The following is a 16,083-nucleotide window of genomic DNA, read 5'->3' on the forward strand; positions in this document are numbered from 1 at the left end:
GAGCTGAGATAGTTCACCTTGCAGTAGAAGCATTACAATTGTCTTTGGGAAGGAAGAGAAATTCAACCAAGCTTTCTGCTCCTTCTGACTGTCCAGTCACAATTCTTGCTGGAGTGCAGATGCAGAAAATGGTCACGTGTGGGAACCGATTTGGTTATGCTGCCACCATGAGCAATAGTCTGCAATACTTAACATCTGCATTCAAAAGTGAAGAATAAAAAACTTGCACGATATATAAGAGGACACTTAGGGCCCACTGAACCTGACTCTATGCCTTCAGTAGAAAATTAGAAGAGATAGGGAAAGAGTGAAGAAATGAAATAAACATTCTAGCAAATTAATAAGAAATAGGAAAGTAATTTGCTATCAACACTCTATGCACGCTAGAAAATCTACTGATGCTTGTGTTCAACTTAATTTTTGCTAGCGCTATTAAGCCTGTTATTTCAGAGCAGACATCATGAGCTGTTTAACCTTCTCAACATCACATTTTGTCATAATAAAAGCTTGATTTTGTTTTTGCAGTAGGTTAAGTGTATCCACGATCATCATCCCTCTGGTCACTGATCCTTGTAACTCCACGCTTACTCCATATCGTATATGTTCAGTGACGACACTCTCATCAATAGCAGCAGCCACTGCAAAAGAATCACAGCACAGGAAGCCGGGCCCAAAATACATCTCTTTGCTGGCTTGCTTGCTTTTGGAAAATCTTTCAGTGTGTGACGTTATTTTCTTCATGAAACAAGCTTTCTCAGTGTCTTGATTTACCCACTCCTTAAAAAACTCCTGTAATGGACAAAATGAAAGGCTATCAACTTTGCACAACTTCCAAGTCATCTCCTATTCATTCTATTTAAATCAAAATGAAAAAAATAAACTGTCAAGTGTTAAAATTTTTTTTAACACATGGTTCTCATCATTTATAAGAGTAAACGTCTTCATGTGTTAACATTTTTCTTTGTGGCTACTAGCTTATAGAGCAACAATGAAAAAGCAAGAACATCATTGATATGGAAAATACAGACCTATAATATTAAACTGGCAATTATTGGGCTCATTTCACTCATTATAACCCAGATAATTAAAATCAGTCATAAATAACTGGCCCTCTACATTTGTGAAGTGATTCAGCAACCTGTAACTACAAGTGTAAGAATGAGACAAATACTTGAAGGGAGAAGATTACAGAGTTAAGGGAAATGAACAAAGGACTGAGATTAATTTGATAATCATGAATTGTCAAAGAGCTGGTGCTGGCATGATGGGCTGAATGGCCTCCTTCTATGCTATATAATTCTATGATTCTAAGAAGAGAAACAAGAGACAGTGATAGTGGAATTCACCCAGTTAGTGCTGATATCGCTTGTGCTACAGAAGCCCCAAATGCAGAAAACGTCAGGCAGAATGCTTCCGGCCTCTGCCAATGCATGTCGCGTCCTGACTGTCAGACCACTGGCATGGAGGTATACTCAAAGCTTGCAAAGCGGGTGGATCATGACATCAGACAGTCTATGAAGCTGACTTTGTGCATGATCTGCCATTTTGGACTGCACACATCGAGTTAAAACGCTTTCTAAAGTACTTCCAGCTAAATACCCTCCCCACACCAACTGGGGCTATTTAAAGGGCTAATCAGGTGAAGTACTGTTGACTGACTTTTGCTATGTCATTGAAGGTATTTTGCAAACCTTTTGGATTTTGAAGGGTGTGGTACTGGATCTTAACAAGGAGGTCAGAAGATTGTTTAACCTCTCAGGAACAAGCCTGCTTCCGTAATGGGGACTATAGTTGCAAAACCTCTTGGGCTGCAGCATAATTTGGAAATGGAGCACAAGTGGCAAAGAGCTAGGGGAAGCAATCTGCAGAGGGAGGAGGAGGGATCTCAGTAGGAGGCCCTAGACACCAATGGTCATTAGGGAAGTACTTCTCTTACTTCCACCTCATCCAGGAGCAGTAATTGTGATGTCTGCATTTCACCAACAAGCTGATCACTGAACCTCCTGCATTCCAACCTGTAACCCTAAAGCAAGGTGAGAATGGTGCCAAGAGTGGCATTGACATATCACAAAGGTCCTTTCACCTCCCTGTCAGGATGCAGCAACACTCCCTTCCAAAACCAGCAGGTCACCATAACTCCTCCAAGAACATACCATAGTACTTCCACAAACAGATTTTGTGTGGCAGATTTACATTGCCTTGGCTCTTTACAGCAGGCAGGTAAACTAAAACTAGCAGAGGAAACCAATCTATTTTTAAGCCTACACAGCACAGTCTTACTTTTACCTGATATCCACCTCATGTTTAGGATCAATTTCTTTTCTAAATCAGTGCATGTGCTCTGACAGCATATAAATAATGTGACAAATATCCTAGGAATTGCTGTTGCTGATATTAATGCACAAATGATTACCATGTTCTTATGATATTCTTCCATGTGCTAGTTCTATGCAGGCATTTTTTTCCATGGGTAATGCCTCCATTAAAGCAAATAAATGTCTTGTGAGTGTATTGTGTATGTCTGCTATTAACATCAATGACAATTTCTAGCCTATAATTTTATTTTAAAACCCATCAATAATCTTCAATTTTAAAATGATGTCCTTACAATTTGATTGATTGTTTTTCTCCAATTAATGTAACTGACATAAACCACACATGTGCAAAAGAAGTGTACATGTATTCAGTGGTCTTGACTTTGTTTAAAATGTATTTTCTACAGCTTACCCAAGGCAGTGCCTGACGAAGACAGTATTCCCAAGTAGCGATATAGATAGGACATGCAAAATGATTCAGGACAATATAAGCTGCTTCAGGATCTGCTGCAAAGTTAAACTCAGAACACATTGTCACATTCCCCCTGCCTGAAAAAGATAAAACCTTCAAATGAAATTCATTCCACCACAACCTTAAAAGCTTCTTCATCCGGTCACCTTCAGCATCGATGAAAATAAATGCTTAGCATTTATATGAAATATCAATATTGGAAGGAATTATCAACTATCCAATATTATAGAATATAAGTATATTTTAAGGAATCAAATACGTAATTATACCCATTATCACATTTTAGGAATTCTGAAAATGTTTCTGGGGGACACCACAGGGCAATACTAGTTAAAAATACCACTGGTGAGCTCAGCTTAGCTTTCAAGGGTTTAAATTCACAAGTCAGCAGATTTGAGCCACAGTGGATTAGGATTCAGATCTGACAACATATTAATTGCTCCTGCAATAAAGAGGTCCTGCCCTAAGCAAAAGGGCAGAATTCAGGGGAACTATTTCACTTAAGTCACATAAGACAACCCATTGATTTGTGGAAGTGTAATGTAGTTATTATTTTGTGTTCTTACAAAAAGACAGGTTCTAGTGATTGAAACAAATGGCTGTGAAATATAGTGATATATTGATTCAGATCAACCTTCTTTTCACCAAATGTTGTAATATGGGTTTTTTAGATGTATCAATGATGAGATCTTGAGATTTGTATATTTAAACATGAACCTTTTATTGTTAATCTTTAACTATTTACAGATCCCAGGTTACTGTCATGCATGGTGCTATTACCTGCATGCAGACTGGTTGCAGCATTCTCTCTAGATTGTTCTGTCAGTCTATTACCATGTGACTCTATACATCATACCATGGACGGTGCTATTCTCCAGCCCTACATTAAAGGTGCTTGGAAGAGCAAGTGTTACATTACAGTGGCATGCAGGCACATTATACAACATCCCCCTTTCTTCTCCAAAGAAAACTTTCCTTTCCAATTGAGTATACCTATTTGTAATACAATCTTTACTTGCTAACCCTGCTCCTCAATCTCAAATCTCTGACTCTATAAACTCAGACGGTCTTGAAGCTTGACAGTTCTTCCACATCTCTGTCTGTAACGTTTGGATGGAATGGTGGTAGTACTCTGTTTTTTTGGTACTTGGCCAACACCACTTGATTTGCTTTTTGCAATCCTTCGAGTTGTGTTTCTCTTTATTAACAGCTTGTCTGCTTTTTTCGGACACTATGGGTATGTCCCATTCCTTTTGAGGGGAACGTGTGCTCCATTCTTTCCCAGAGTGGACTCGGATTTGCTTTTTCCATGGTATCTGCCATGTTCTTGCTGGACCTTAACATTTTGCAAGTGGAATCTTCATTTCCACTTATTTCACAATTTCAGCCAAACACTTGAGTGTTGTTTTATTTCCAAATCCTCTTGCAAGCTTATGAATCCTTTCATTCATCTCAGCTTTTACTTCTTCTAGTGCCTTACTTCAGCGTCGGATTTATATTTTCCGATCTCATTTCTGTCTTTTCTTTTTCTATCTGCAACAGAACTTTGTCCTTGTCCTTCATTTTGGATTCATTGTTGGCCAGGTCTGTCTCCGGCATAATCTTAACTTGTTTCAGTACTGTAGTTGTGCTATCGTGGCTCCATTATACACTCTCAGTTTGGAAAGTTCAATGGCTTTTCCTTTCAATGCCCCCTCTTTTCTATTCAACTGCTTCTTCAGCTCTTCAGTCTGTTTCTTGTAGCTTTTGGCTTCCTCCTGGAATGTAGAACATTGCTGAGTCTTCTCTGACAACTGGTCTTTCAGCTTGTTCAGAGTGACATTAAATTCACTTTCCTTCTCTTTGTAATTTTCCAGAGGAATAAACTTTGACCAAAGGAATTCTTGTAGCATGTGAAGGTCTTTCAACAGACCTTCCTTTCCTTTATAAAGCCCACTTATTTCATCTTGAGCTTTCCTATAATTTAGTAGAGTCTTCTCAAGTTTCTTCTGATGTGTTTCCATTCTGCTGTTTAAGACAGTTACACATTCCTTTCATATTTGATCTTGTAGGACAATCAATTGTTCTTTCAACTGTTTATTTTCTTGTTGACCTCTTGCCAACTCACTCTAGGCTTCAGTGCATAATATTTGTTGCTATGCAGCTTTTTCAGAAGTAATATTCAACATCCTTTTTAGCTCCTCATGATTTTCCATGGCTGCATTTTGATTCTTCAAGGAGTCATTCAGAATCATAACTTCTTTGTGTGCCTTTTCTGCCTGATGTTTTGCCTGGCTGTATATCTGGTTGAGTTTTCCCAACTCCTGCTTTGATTAGCCAACTGTGGAATTGAGGATCATTATTTCCTCCTGGTAGCTTTGTCTCTGAAATTTGTTTGTTTGTTCAGATCTCAAACAGCTTGGTTCATTGAAGACTTCGGTTTACCATATTTTTTCATGAGGTATATACTCAGTTTGAATCTTACACTTCAAATCTTCTAGTTCAGCTTTGATGCAAACATTTTCCTGTAGAACAGCTTCATTTATTTTTTGAATGTTTTGCTTCTTTTGATTTACCTCTGATAGCTTTTCTTCATTCATAGCCATCTTCTCACTCCGCACTGCCATCTATCTCCCTCGCTCTGGGATCTTTTGGCTCCCTTTCTCTGGGGTCTTTTGTTGCCCTCTCTCTGGAGTCTCTTGTTGCCCTTAGCACTTTATTGGGAGTTTCCCTCTCTCTGGGGTCTCTTGTTGTTACTCTCAGTGCTCTATTAGGAGTTGCTCTCTCTCTGGGGTCTCTTGTTGTTGTCCTTAGCACTTTATTGAGAGTCGCCCTCTCTCTGGAGTCTCTTGTTGCCCTTGGTGCTTTATTAAGAGTGTACTAGACCTTCTTCTAGGGTCTGCACTCTCTACAACTTGGAGTTTATAATACCTGTCACAGCCATTTAATATCTCACCAAATGTTGTCAAGTATTGATCTATACATTGGCTGTGGAGTACTTCACCAATAAATGAACCAAAGATGAATAAAAACTTATCAACTTGTACTTCTTCTAATTCGTTATTTAATCTTGTAGCTCTTTCGTAGACTAAAAATTGTCTTCTCCAAGACTTCCACTCTTGGGTCTGGTTTTTCCCTTTGCATAGCAAAATGCATCTAGCTCTTCTGATTTGCTGTCCATGGCGGTTTGTGTTTTCTTGTAGTTACAGCTTTAAATTTCGTTACCTCTTTACAACAGTGTGTGCAGTAACTATTATTTTTTAATCAGGCTATCTCTGCAGCTGCCAATTTCCTTCATTGTAAGTTTCCTGCACTTTTCTGCATTTTGGCAGGCGTCCCAGCAATCATGGGCCTTCTTTGCTTAAACTTGTGGAAACTACAGCAGTGGTACTACAAAGAGCTGTTACCGAAGCTTGGGTCAACATTGGGCGCAGAATTGTGAAGACCATGCTACAGCTGCAAGAAGAAGGGTCATCTTGCCAAGGCATGTTAGAGGAAGGTAAATGGAGAAAATGCCGGCTGGAGGAAACGGGAATCACTGCATGTAGTTGTTGAACAGCACCAGGTGGGTGAGGGGTCGCTTGAGATCCATACAATCTGAAACACAAGGATGCCTAGTGGAAATTCGCAGGGCAATGTAGTCCAAGTAGTTTTGGATGGAGCTCAGGTAAACATGAAGGTCAACATGAGTGCATCAATTAGGGTGATTCCTGAATCGCTGTATCTTGTAAAACTGAGTCAACATCAGCTGGAGAAATCGTACATAGGATTACAAAGTTATGGAGGAGAGAAAATTCCCATAATGAGAAGTGTGTTGGTTCCAGTCACAACAATGCAAAATTGCCCATTGTTGTGGTGAATGGTGAAAAACCAGCTTTGTCAGGTTAGCAGCACTCAAGGTAAATTGGAACAAGGTTTTTTGTGTTGATGCAAAATTCACTTGAAAAGTACCCTCAGGTGTTTATTGACAACTGGCAAACCAATTCAAGGGTACAAGGCTTATGTTCGGGTTTAGAAGAACACAAGACCTTGTCCAGTACCCTATGCTCTAAGGGAGAAAGTAGAGCAAGAACCAAAAAAACTTGAAACTGAGACCATTATCTCTAAAGTAGAACAGAGTAATTAGCTACTCCCATAGTGTTAGTACCAAAGTCAGACAGTAGTGTGATGATTCCCAGGTAAAGCAGGTACCAGAATGTAGTCCACCTTATACTTTGTCAAACATGGAGGATCTGTTCGCAATCTTGTCAGGAGGGCAGATTTTTTTCAAAGATAGATCTGAAAAATGCCTATCTGCAACTTGAGTTACATGATCAGTCTAAGTCATATTTAAATATTAATACCACACATGGGTCTATTTCAACCTCATAGGCTGCCATTTTGTGTTTCTTCAGCCCCTGGAATCTTCGAAGGGGTGATGAACCAAATTTTGCAAGGAATTCAGGGAAGAGTGTGCTATTTGTATGACATACTTATTTCAGCTCCAAAACAGGCAGACCCATGATGTCAGACTGAAAAAGGTGCTCCAACATTTGGCAAAGCATGGAATTCGGGTGAAGGCACACAAATGTGAAATGTTTCAAAATTCTGTAGAGTACTACAGAGTAAACAAAGATGTGTTACATATCCAAACAAGAGTAAGGCTCAAGCAACAAGAAATGCCACATGCTCAAAATATCTCTGAGCTCAGATCATTCTTGGGCCTAATGAATTGCTACAGTAAAATCAAACCAAATTTAGCAACCTTACTGCATCGATCGAATGAAGGATATTCCACGGAATTGGAGGAAGGAGTGTGACAAAGCATTCAAGTTGTGTAAAAGTCAATTGGGTAATGCTGAGGAGAGACTGACATTTGCCTCACGCACCCTCAGTGCCAGTGAGTGAAATTCTACTCAGATAGAATACGAAGCATTGTCTTTGAGTTTTGGAATAATAAGATCTCATAAATACCTGTATGATCATGAGTTTCATGATCAAAATTGATCATATTTCATTGATAGCGATTTTGAATCCAAAGTCTCCAGTACCCACTTTAGCTGCAGCCCAAATGCAGAGATGGGCTTTGATTTTGTCTGTTTATAAGTATGACATTAAGTATAGATGATCAGAAGATTATTGTAAAGCCAATGTGATGTCTGGATTACCATCCCCATCAGAGATAGAGTCTGACAAGGAAGATATATTTTTCTTTTCAAAGAAGATGAGTTGCCAATTACAACAAATGACGTTTATAGAACAAGTCGTAGGGACCCTGTGTTAGCCTGGCTATACTACTATATTACAAATACCAACACTGGATTTAGAAATTAAGCCATTTTTTACACATAAGCATGAGTTGTCGCTGTGCCTGACTTGCCTGGTCGCAGCGGAAGTGGATGAAGGTTATGGGCCAAGTGCTTGTAAATGGGATTAGGTAGATAGGTCAGGTGTTTCTCACGTGTCGGTACAGACTCGATGGGCCGAAGGGCCTCTTCTGCACTGTGATTCTGTGAAGGTCAATGCCTGTCTGAACAGAGCGTCTGTAACCTGCTTGACACAAGTGTGGACAGCTAATTGGGAGACACCGCAAAGATCACCAGGGGAGCCACCTTTAGGAGGCCAGGCCAGAGGCATAGAAGTGGAGGGCAACTGTGAGCTTCAGAGCCGCTGGCATGGGGTGTCCACCCACAGTTAGGGGAGATCTCAGGGCCAAACATCTAACAGATATAGTTGACTGTCTCCCTTGAGAGACGGAGCCTCCTTCGACACTGCACCTCAGTCATATTGAGGTAGCTGCTTCGCCGCCTGTATACCCTGGCAGCAGGATAGTGGCGTCTTCTGCAGCCCCTTCCACCTTGGACAACCTCTTGTCCTTGCGCCCCTTGTGCCTGCGCCTGGACTCCTAAAGGTGGCTCCCCTGGAGGTTGATTGTCCACTCCTGGCCTCCTCCTTATTCTATCCCTCCCTTCCTCTTCAGAGGAGCTGCCTCCAGTGGAGATGTCAGAACCCATACCCAGGCTAAATGGAGGCCTCCAGAAAGCTGCAGGCCCGATAAAGATTACTGTCTGCAGACTGATGAGGTGAAGCTTCAAAGTACACAGAAAGCTCTTGGAAATCGATGTGAACTGCTAACAATCACACAGGCAAGTTTAAAACACTTTAAACACTTCATAAATACTTCATGAAAAACACGAACAACCCCTCTGAGTCCACATATCCCACCAGTGCATGAGTTTTGATAAAAAATCATGTACCCGCCTGCCCGTTGGGCCTGTGTGCTGAGCCGAAGTTCGCATGGCCCCCTCAAAATCCTCACCAATTGGCAAGTTATGGGCCTTAACGAGGCCTTTAATTAATGGCGGGCGCGCGTCGCACTGCATAGCGTGCCCGCTGACCTAAATATCGCAATGCCGTGCGCTGATGACAGGACGCTCGCGCGACGTCAGCGCGGGACATTTTAAGCGCTGACTTGTGGGCTCCACCACCCGCACGTCAGCCAGAAAATTCTGCCCAATGTGTTTTTCTAATTCTCAGCTATTTGATGACACTCTCTAGCGGCTGTTTCTCACCAGCCAGTGAACTTACTTTTCTCCTGTGATATTAGGTGCTGCTGACTGCCTGTCTCGGGACCCTCCTCTTGCGCTCTCCTCTCCTCTAAATTTCTATACTAGAGAATATTATTGTCAGAGTTTCCCTAAGGACTCATTGGTACCCATGACGAGCTGTTGAGCCATGAAGACCAGAAAGCTATCAGCTTTTATTCCCTTCCCTTCCCTTCCTTGACCTCTTTGTCTCAATTTCTGGTGATAGACTGTCCACTAATATTCATTACAAGCCCACCGACTCCCACAGCTACCTCGACTACAACTCCTCACACCCTGCTTCCTGTAAGGACTCCATTCCATTCTTCAGTTCCTTTGCCTCCATCGCATCTGTTTCGATGATAACCACTTTCCAAAACAGTGCTTCTGACATGTCTTCCTTCTTCCTTAACCGAGGTTTCCCAACCATGGTGGTTGACAGGGCCCTCAACCGTGTCCGACCCATCTCCCGCGTCTCTGCCCTCGCACCTTCCTCTCCCTCCCAGAACCATGATAGGGTCCCCTTTGCCCTAACTTTTCACCCCACCAGCCTCTGCATTCAAAGGATCATCCTCCGCCATTTCCGCCAACTCCAGCATGATGCCACCACCAAACACATCTTCCCTTCACCCCACCTCCGTCGGCATTCTGTAGGGACCTTTCCCTCCTGAACACCCTCAACCCCCTCCCACGGCACCTTCCCATGCAATCGCAGAAGGTGCAGCGCCTGCCTCTTTACTTCCCCCCCCTCCTCACCATCCAAGGACTCAAACACACCTTTCAAGTGAAGCAGTGCTTCACTTGCACTTCCCTCAATTTGGTCTACTGCATTCGCTTCTCCCAATGCGGTCTCTTCTACATTGGAGAGACCAAACGCAGACTGGGTGACCGCTTTGTGGAGCACCTTCGGTCTGTCCACAAACATGACCCAGACCTTCCGGTCACTTGCCATTTCAACACACCACCCTGCTCTCATGCCCACATGTCCATCCTTGGCCTGCTGCAGTGTTCCAGTGAAGCTCAATGCAAATTGGAAGAACAGCCCTTCATCTTCCGATTAGGCACTCTACAGCCTTTTGGACTTAACATTGATTTCAACAACTTCAAATCATGAACTCTCTCCTCCATCCTCACCCCTTTTTGATCCCCTTTTTTCAAATTTTTAATTTTTATTTATACATTTTTTCCCACCTATTTCTATTATTTTTTAAAAAATTATTTCCATTCATTGTTTTACCCCCAACTTTTAGCCTATTTTGATCTTTTCTCCCACACCATCCCCTCCCCCCACCCCACCCCCACTAGGGCCTTCTGTCTCTTGGTCATCCTGCTTTCTACTCTTAATGTCAACATTAGCACCTCCTTTAGCCAGTATCACCACTATCAACACCCTTTCGACCTTTTGTTTATGACATCTTTTGCAATCTCTCCTTTGCCTCCACCTATCACTGGCCTTCTATCCAGCTTCATCTGTCCTACCTCCCCCCCCCCCCCCCAAACAGTATATAATTCGCCATATTTCTACTTCTCTTTAATTTTGAAGAAGAATCATACAGACTCGAAATGTTAACTCTGTCTCTCTCTCCACAGATGCTGTCAGACTTACTGAGTTTTTCCAGCAATTTTTGTTTTTGTTTCAGCTTTTATTCATGTTTGCTCCTGTCAGCTTGTGCCAGCTAGTCAGGCACTTTGGGGAAGACAGGGGAGAAAGAAATCCCCCACCACTTGATTATCATTAAAAGTACATGTATATGTTATCAGGTGAGGGCTGGGTTAGGTTCATGTATGAAGCTCCCTGAGTCGGATAGAATGATGCAAACTATGACATACTTTCCATGTTTCCTCCCATGATGTACAGATGTTTTAACTTAGATGGAAAGGTGGGATCCATTTTAAGTGCCAGGGCAACATTGGTCAGGGGGCCAGTAGCCACAAGAGAGACCTGTAAGATAATAAACAAATTCTTAGCACAGTGACACTGAGAGATGGTAAAGTTACAGTAGGCTTTTACAACTGTAAAATATAACAGATGCTATTTTCATTCTTGAGTATTGCTGAAAAAAGAGATATGTCTAAGCTTTTTGTCTTACACTCATCAGGACACCTCGCAAGAATACCAATATAAGAGGAAAACCACAATTTATACTGTATGTGAAGAGAAAGCTGATTGGTTGTCAAGTGGCGTTGCCATGGAGAAAGCGCCAATGATGGTAACTGACAGTTAACTGCCAAGCATTGTTTGAAATTTCAACCAGGCAGCTTGACCCCGATTGGTCAAGGCATTGCCCTGAGGAATGAGTCAGCGAATGGCTGTCATTTATTTTGTTTAGCTGACATAGGCATAATGTGTGTACATGGTTTTTCTGTCCGCAAAGAACAGGGCCCTGTGTATAGTATATTTAGCTTCTAGTACACTCAAATGCACCACACTTAAATTGGTGTCAGTGTAATTCTTAGCATCGAGGATTATTTAGCAAATGTTGTCCAATCGCAGAATCACATTCAAGGTTGGACACTGTGTTTTGAGTTTTGCAAGCATGGGCTGGTTAGGTACAGTCTATACCTTGCCCATTATGAACAGAGACTGGGACATGCTGTTTGATATGATCCGCCAGTCTTCAGGATGTACGGCCTACATACCTAGCATCACACTGGCACTGAAATTCATTTTCCACATTATTCATTTGTGTGATAGGCAGAACGTCTTTTTGACTTGACAGCAGCATCCTGGTAGTGGCGAATACCACTTGTGTTGCTGCATGGTGACAGTGTGAAACGGCTAGCTTCACCTGTTGCTCAAATTTTTGAGATACCTTGCCCTTCCTGGGTAATCTGAAGTAGACTGGGCACTTTTCAGGACCAAAAGTGACAGCCTTAAGCCCATTCATGAGCTTGAGTGATATACAGCGCGAAATGATCTGATCAGGGTAGCCATTATGCAGGATAACATAGATGGGTTTTTACAGCAATCAACGATAGTTACCATGGTTACTGAGTCAAGTTTTCAATCCCAGATTATTAATTGAATTTAAATTCCATCAATTGTGGGATTTGAATTCTTGTCCCCTGAGCATTAACCTGGACATCTGGATTACTAATCCAGTGACGTTACCACTACACCACCATCTCCCTGATAGTTGAGGTAAGGGTATTAAGAGTTACAGGACCAACGCGGTTAGAAACTCACCAAGGCTCCTTAGGCGCCTTCCAAACCCACGACTGCTATCATCTAGTAGGACAAGGGCAGCAGACAAATGGGAACACCACTAACTTGAAGTTCCCCTCCAAGCCACTCACCATCCTGACTTGGAAATATATCGCCGCTCCTTCACTGTCACTGGGTCAAAATCCTGGAACTCCCTCCCTAACAGCACCGTGGGTGTACCTACACCACAGGGACTGCAGCGGCTTAAGAAGGCATCTCACCACCACCTTCTTAAGTGAAATTAGTGATGGGCAATAAATGCTGGCCTAGCCAGCGATGCCCACATTCCGTAAATGAATGAAAAAAAGGTAATGTTAAGATACTTACCAGCCATGATATAATTGAATAGCGGAACAGGTTTCAGGGGCTGAATGGCCCACTCCTGCTCATCTGTTTCACTGATTGCTAGAATTTTATTTGCTGATACACATACATCTCACCTGACCAGCATGTTCAGTGGCTATCCTTATCATGGCATTCACTGCATGTTCAGCTTGTATGTGTTCAAACCCTGGAGCATTCGGGTCTGGAGCATCACCCAGGCCATCCTTTCCATGGTAATGATCAGCATTTAGCTCATCTCCAAGGAGAGAGGTACCTGCACCTCGGAACACAGGAATCTGCAATTGTAAGGAAAATAAAATAGCTCTTATGGGGAATGAGCTGCAGTGATTGCTACATGTAATGACATTGTGTAAACATGGGGCAGGATTTCTTAAATGGTGGGGTTTCTCACCCCTTCACTTGAAATGTCGACAGGGAATGCAGATTTGAGTGGTGGCCATTGCTGGGGCTACAGGCAGCCCCTGAAGAAGAAGAGGTTATGGATGCTGGATTTCAGGTAAGCCCAGGGTAGTGGCAGAGCCTGGCTGGCAGATCCTACCCTAGGGGCTGGGGGGGGGAGGTGCGTTGAGCGGGGTGGGGGTTGGGTTTGATAGCCCATGGGGTGAAGGCTAAAGCGGGAGTACAAACTTGCCTCTGATGGGCACAGGAGACCCCCGAAGGAGGTCACCCCTTGCCTGAGAGCCTGCAAAAAGCTGCCAGGTTACCCACCTGGCATGGGCCTTCCCCCGCCATGGGTAATATAGCAGTGGGGGAGGGGAGTGTATTTAAGCGGCCATTAATTGGCTACTTAAGAGTCTCAATAGGCCTAAGGGCAGGTGAGCCACCCGCGCCTCACCTCCCCCCCCCCCCCCCCCCCCCCGTAGTGAGACAGGTTGAGGTGGGCGGGTAAGTGGCATGCAGGCCATGTGCTGTATTTTCTGAGTCCTCCTGCCTTCAAACCCATGGACAGGGGATCATAAAATTTCACTCACGGGCTCTCCTCTTTGGGGGACTTGCCACCAGGTTGGCCCGATACTGACCTTATCCCAAATTCCAGGTACAAAGTCACTTACATGGAACAAATGAATGACCATACTGTCTTTCACATTGCCTGGCTATTTTTCCTTCCAGGCTCTTGCTGCTTTTTAGGGCAGGAGGAAGAAAAAGGCCATAGAAAGAAATCTCCTTTCTCCTGGTGCAGCCTTTCTAAAGACAATAGCCAGGAATTTTCCCTCGTCCATTTACTCAGTGATTAGCCAGTAATGGTAAACGCATATTAGACTCCATCTTCCACATTATGCAGGCATTTTTTATGTTGGTCTTTTTAATGGGGCGCATTATCCCACCAGTCCTGCATCTTTTAGTGAGTTTAGGATGGGAAGGGGTGATTATAAGAAACACATGCCTCACCAGAGTTTTTGACCCTTGGACCATAGTTCCTCATCAAATTATGACCACCTCACCTCTCCTCCCCTATTCCCTCCATGACGTGTGCACTGGTTCTGCTTTCCTAGGACCAGGTATTTTGATGCCATTTTTCTTTGAGTGCATTTACATTGTTACACAAAGCAAGCAAAGCAAATCTTTTTTGTATACTGAATTTTTAATTCTAAGCATCTGATCGGACAAAAATATATACACATTTGAAAAGAGAAAACGTTTTACAAATACTGTAATACAGCTCAGTCTGAACCTGGAACTTTTTTAAAGGACAATTCATGAGGGTAGTCAAGAATTAGAAACAAACTTAAATGGCTTGGAAATATTTAAAGTTAAAAAAAGCAGATATCATTCACACAGCTGTTCCATTGTGTGTGAAATTCATGTATATAATTGAGCTATAATCATACATTATGGTGACACTAGATTGGACCAATAACATGTATCTATTTCCCTTAGTAATACTAATTATATTCAAAACACTCTGTACCTTTATCCATAATTGTCATCACGTACCTCTGTTCTCTGGCAAACCTTCAGCACCCGAAGTACATTTTTGCACACATTTTCAATTTTTGTGTTTCCATGAGTACATGTTATACCCATGATCTGCACATTAGGAGCTGCAAGAGCCATCATCATCGCTTGGGCATCATCCACCCCACAGTCGAGATCTAAGAGCAATAGCTTCTTTGCCATCTCAGAATCTGCGGTCCAAAGAAATGTGTAGGATTGAGTTTAAAATGGTACCTGTTGTCTGATCTGACCTTACGTATATACGAACATACCAATTAGGAGCACGAGTAGGCTATTTGTTCTCTCAAGTCTGCTCTTCTATTTGATAACATCATGGCTGGTATTGTTGTGGCCTCAACTCTACATTCCTGTTTGCCCCCTATACCATTTGACTCTCTGGTCAATCAAGAATCTAACTGACTCAGCCTTAAAAATATTCAATGACCCTGCTTCCACTGCTCTCTGGGGAAGAGAACTCCTCAGACCAATGACTCTCTGAGAGAAAAAATTCTTCTCATCTCAGTCTTAAATGGGAGATTCCTTATTTTTAAACTGTGTCCCCTAGTCCTAGTCTCTCCCACAAGGGGAAACATCTTTTCAGCATCCATCCTGTCAAGTGCCCTCAGGATCTTATATGTTTCAATAAGATCAGCTCTCACTCTTCTAACTCATGTTGGAGACAGTTCCAACATGTCTAACCTTTCCTCATAAAACAACCCCTTCATCCCAGGAATTAGCCTAGTGAACCTTCTCTGCACTGCTTCTAAAGCAATTATATCATTTCTTAAGTAAGGAGATCAAAACTGTACACAGTACTCCATATGTGGTTTCACATGATGTTCTGGAGTTAATACTTTGGCATGCTGGTGAATGTCTGTAGGCAACTGGTGAATGTCTGTAGGCAACTGTAATGAACAGCAAGCATTGTTTATTTGCTGCTGATTGCAAAATCTAGGCCATTATATGTGTGAAAAGTTGTTGCCGTAGTTTTATATTACTCAACCCTACTGCTCCTGTTTAGCTGAACAACAACGAGGCAGGTTGTACTGTGTCCCCACTAGCTCCTTGGGTTCCAGTGTTTTATAGACCTCACACCCAGTTTTCCAATTCCCACTGTTAGATACTATTTGTGTACTGAGATTTGCTAATATGTACATTTTTCCTTCTTTTAAAATCAAGAATTCACTGCAAAAATTATCACACATAAAGCAAATAAACAAGAAACTCAGAACCAAATGCCTCAATATAAATTGGTTAGAAATGTGCCAT

The 16,083-nt window shown here is 42.4% G+C and overlaps 1 protein-coding gene across 1 annotated transcript; it reads right to left on the minus strand.

Moving 5' to 3' along the window:
- Positions 1-441: 441 nt before the first annotated feature.
- On the minus strand, positions 442-14,997 carry LOC144682642 (inosine-uridine preferring nucleoside hydrolase-like). The gene is made up of 5 exons (XM_078545167.1): positions 14,815-14,997; positions 12,975-13,154; positions 11,160-11,271; positions 2,728-2,864; positions 442-789 (listed from the first exon to the last, which is right to left on the minus strand). Exons 1-5 carry the CDS (start codon positions 14,995-14,997, stop codon positions 442-444), a joined length of 960 nt encoding a protein of 319 aa, XP_078401293.1.
- Positions 14,998-16,083: the final 1,086 nt, after the last annotated feature.

The sequence above is a fragment of the Cetorhinus maximus genome, chromosome 7 (assembly GCF_964194155.1).
Source record: "Cetorhinus maximus chromosome 7, sCetMax3.hap1.1, whole genome shotgun sequence".
Lineage (NCBI taxonomy): Eukaryota > Metazoa > Chordata > Chondrichthyes > Lamniformes > Cetorhinidae > Cetorhinus > Cetorhinus maximus.

Coding starts and splice junctions, on each gene's coding strand:
- LOC144682642 (XM_078545167.1), bottom strand. CDS start 14,997: ATGGCAAAGAAGCTATTGCTCTTAGATCTCGACTGTGGGGTGGATGAT. Junction 2,865..11,159: donor CATGGGAGGAAACATGGAAA/GTATGTCATAGT, acceptor TATCTTTTTCAG/GCAGGGGGAATGTGACAATG. Junction 790..2,727: donor TTCGTCAGGCACTGCCTTGG/GTAAGCTGTAGA, acceptor TGTCCATTACAG/GAGTTTTTTAAGGAGTGGGT.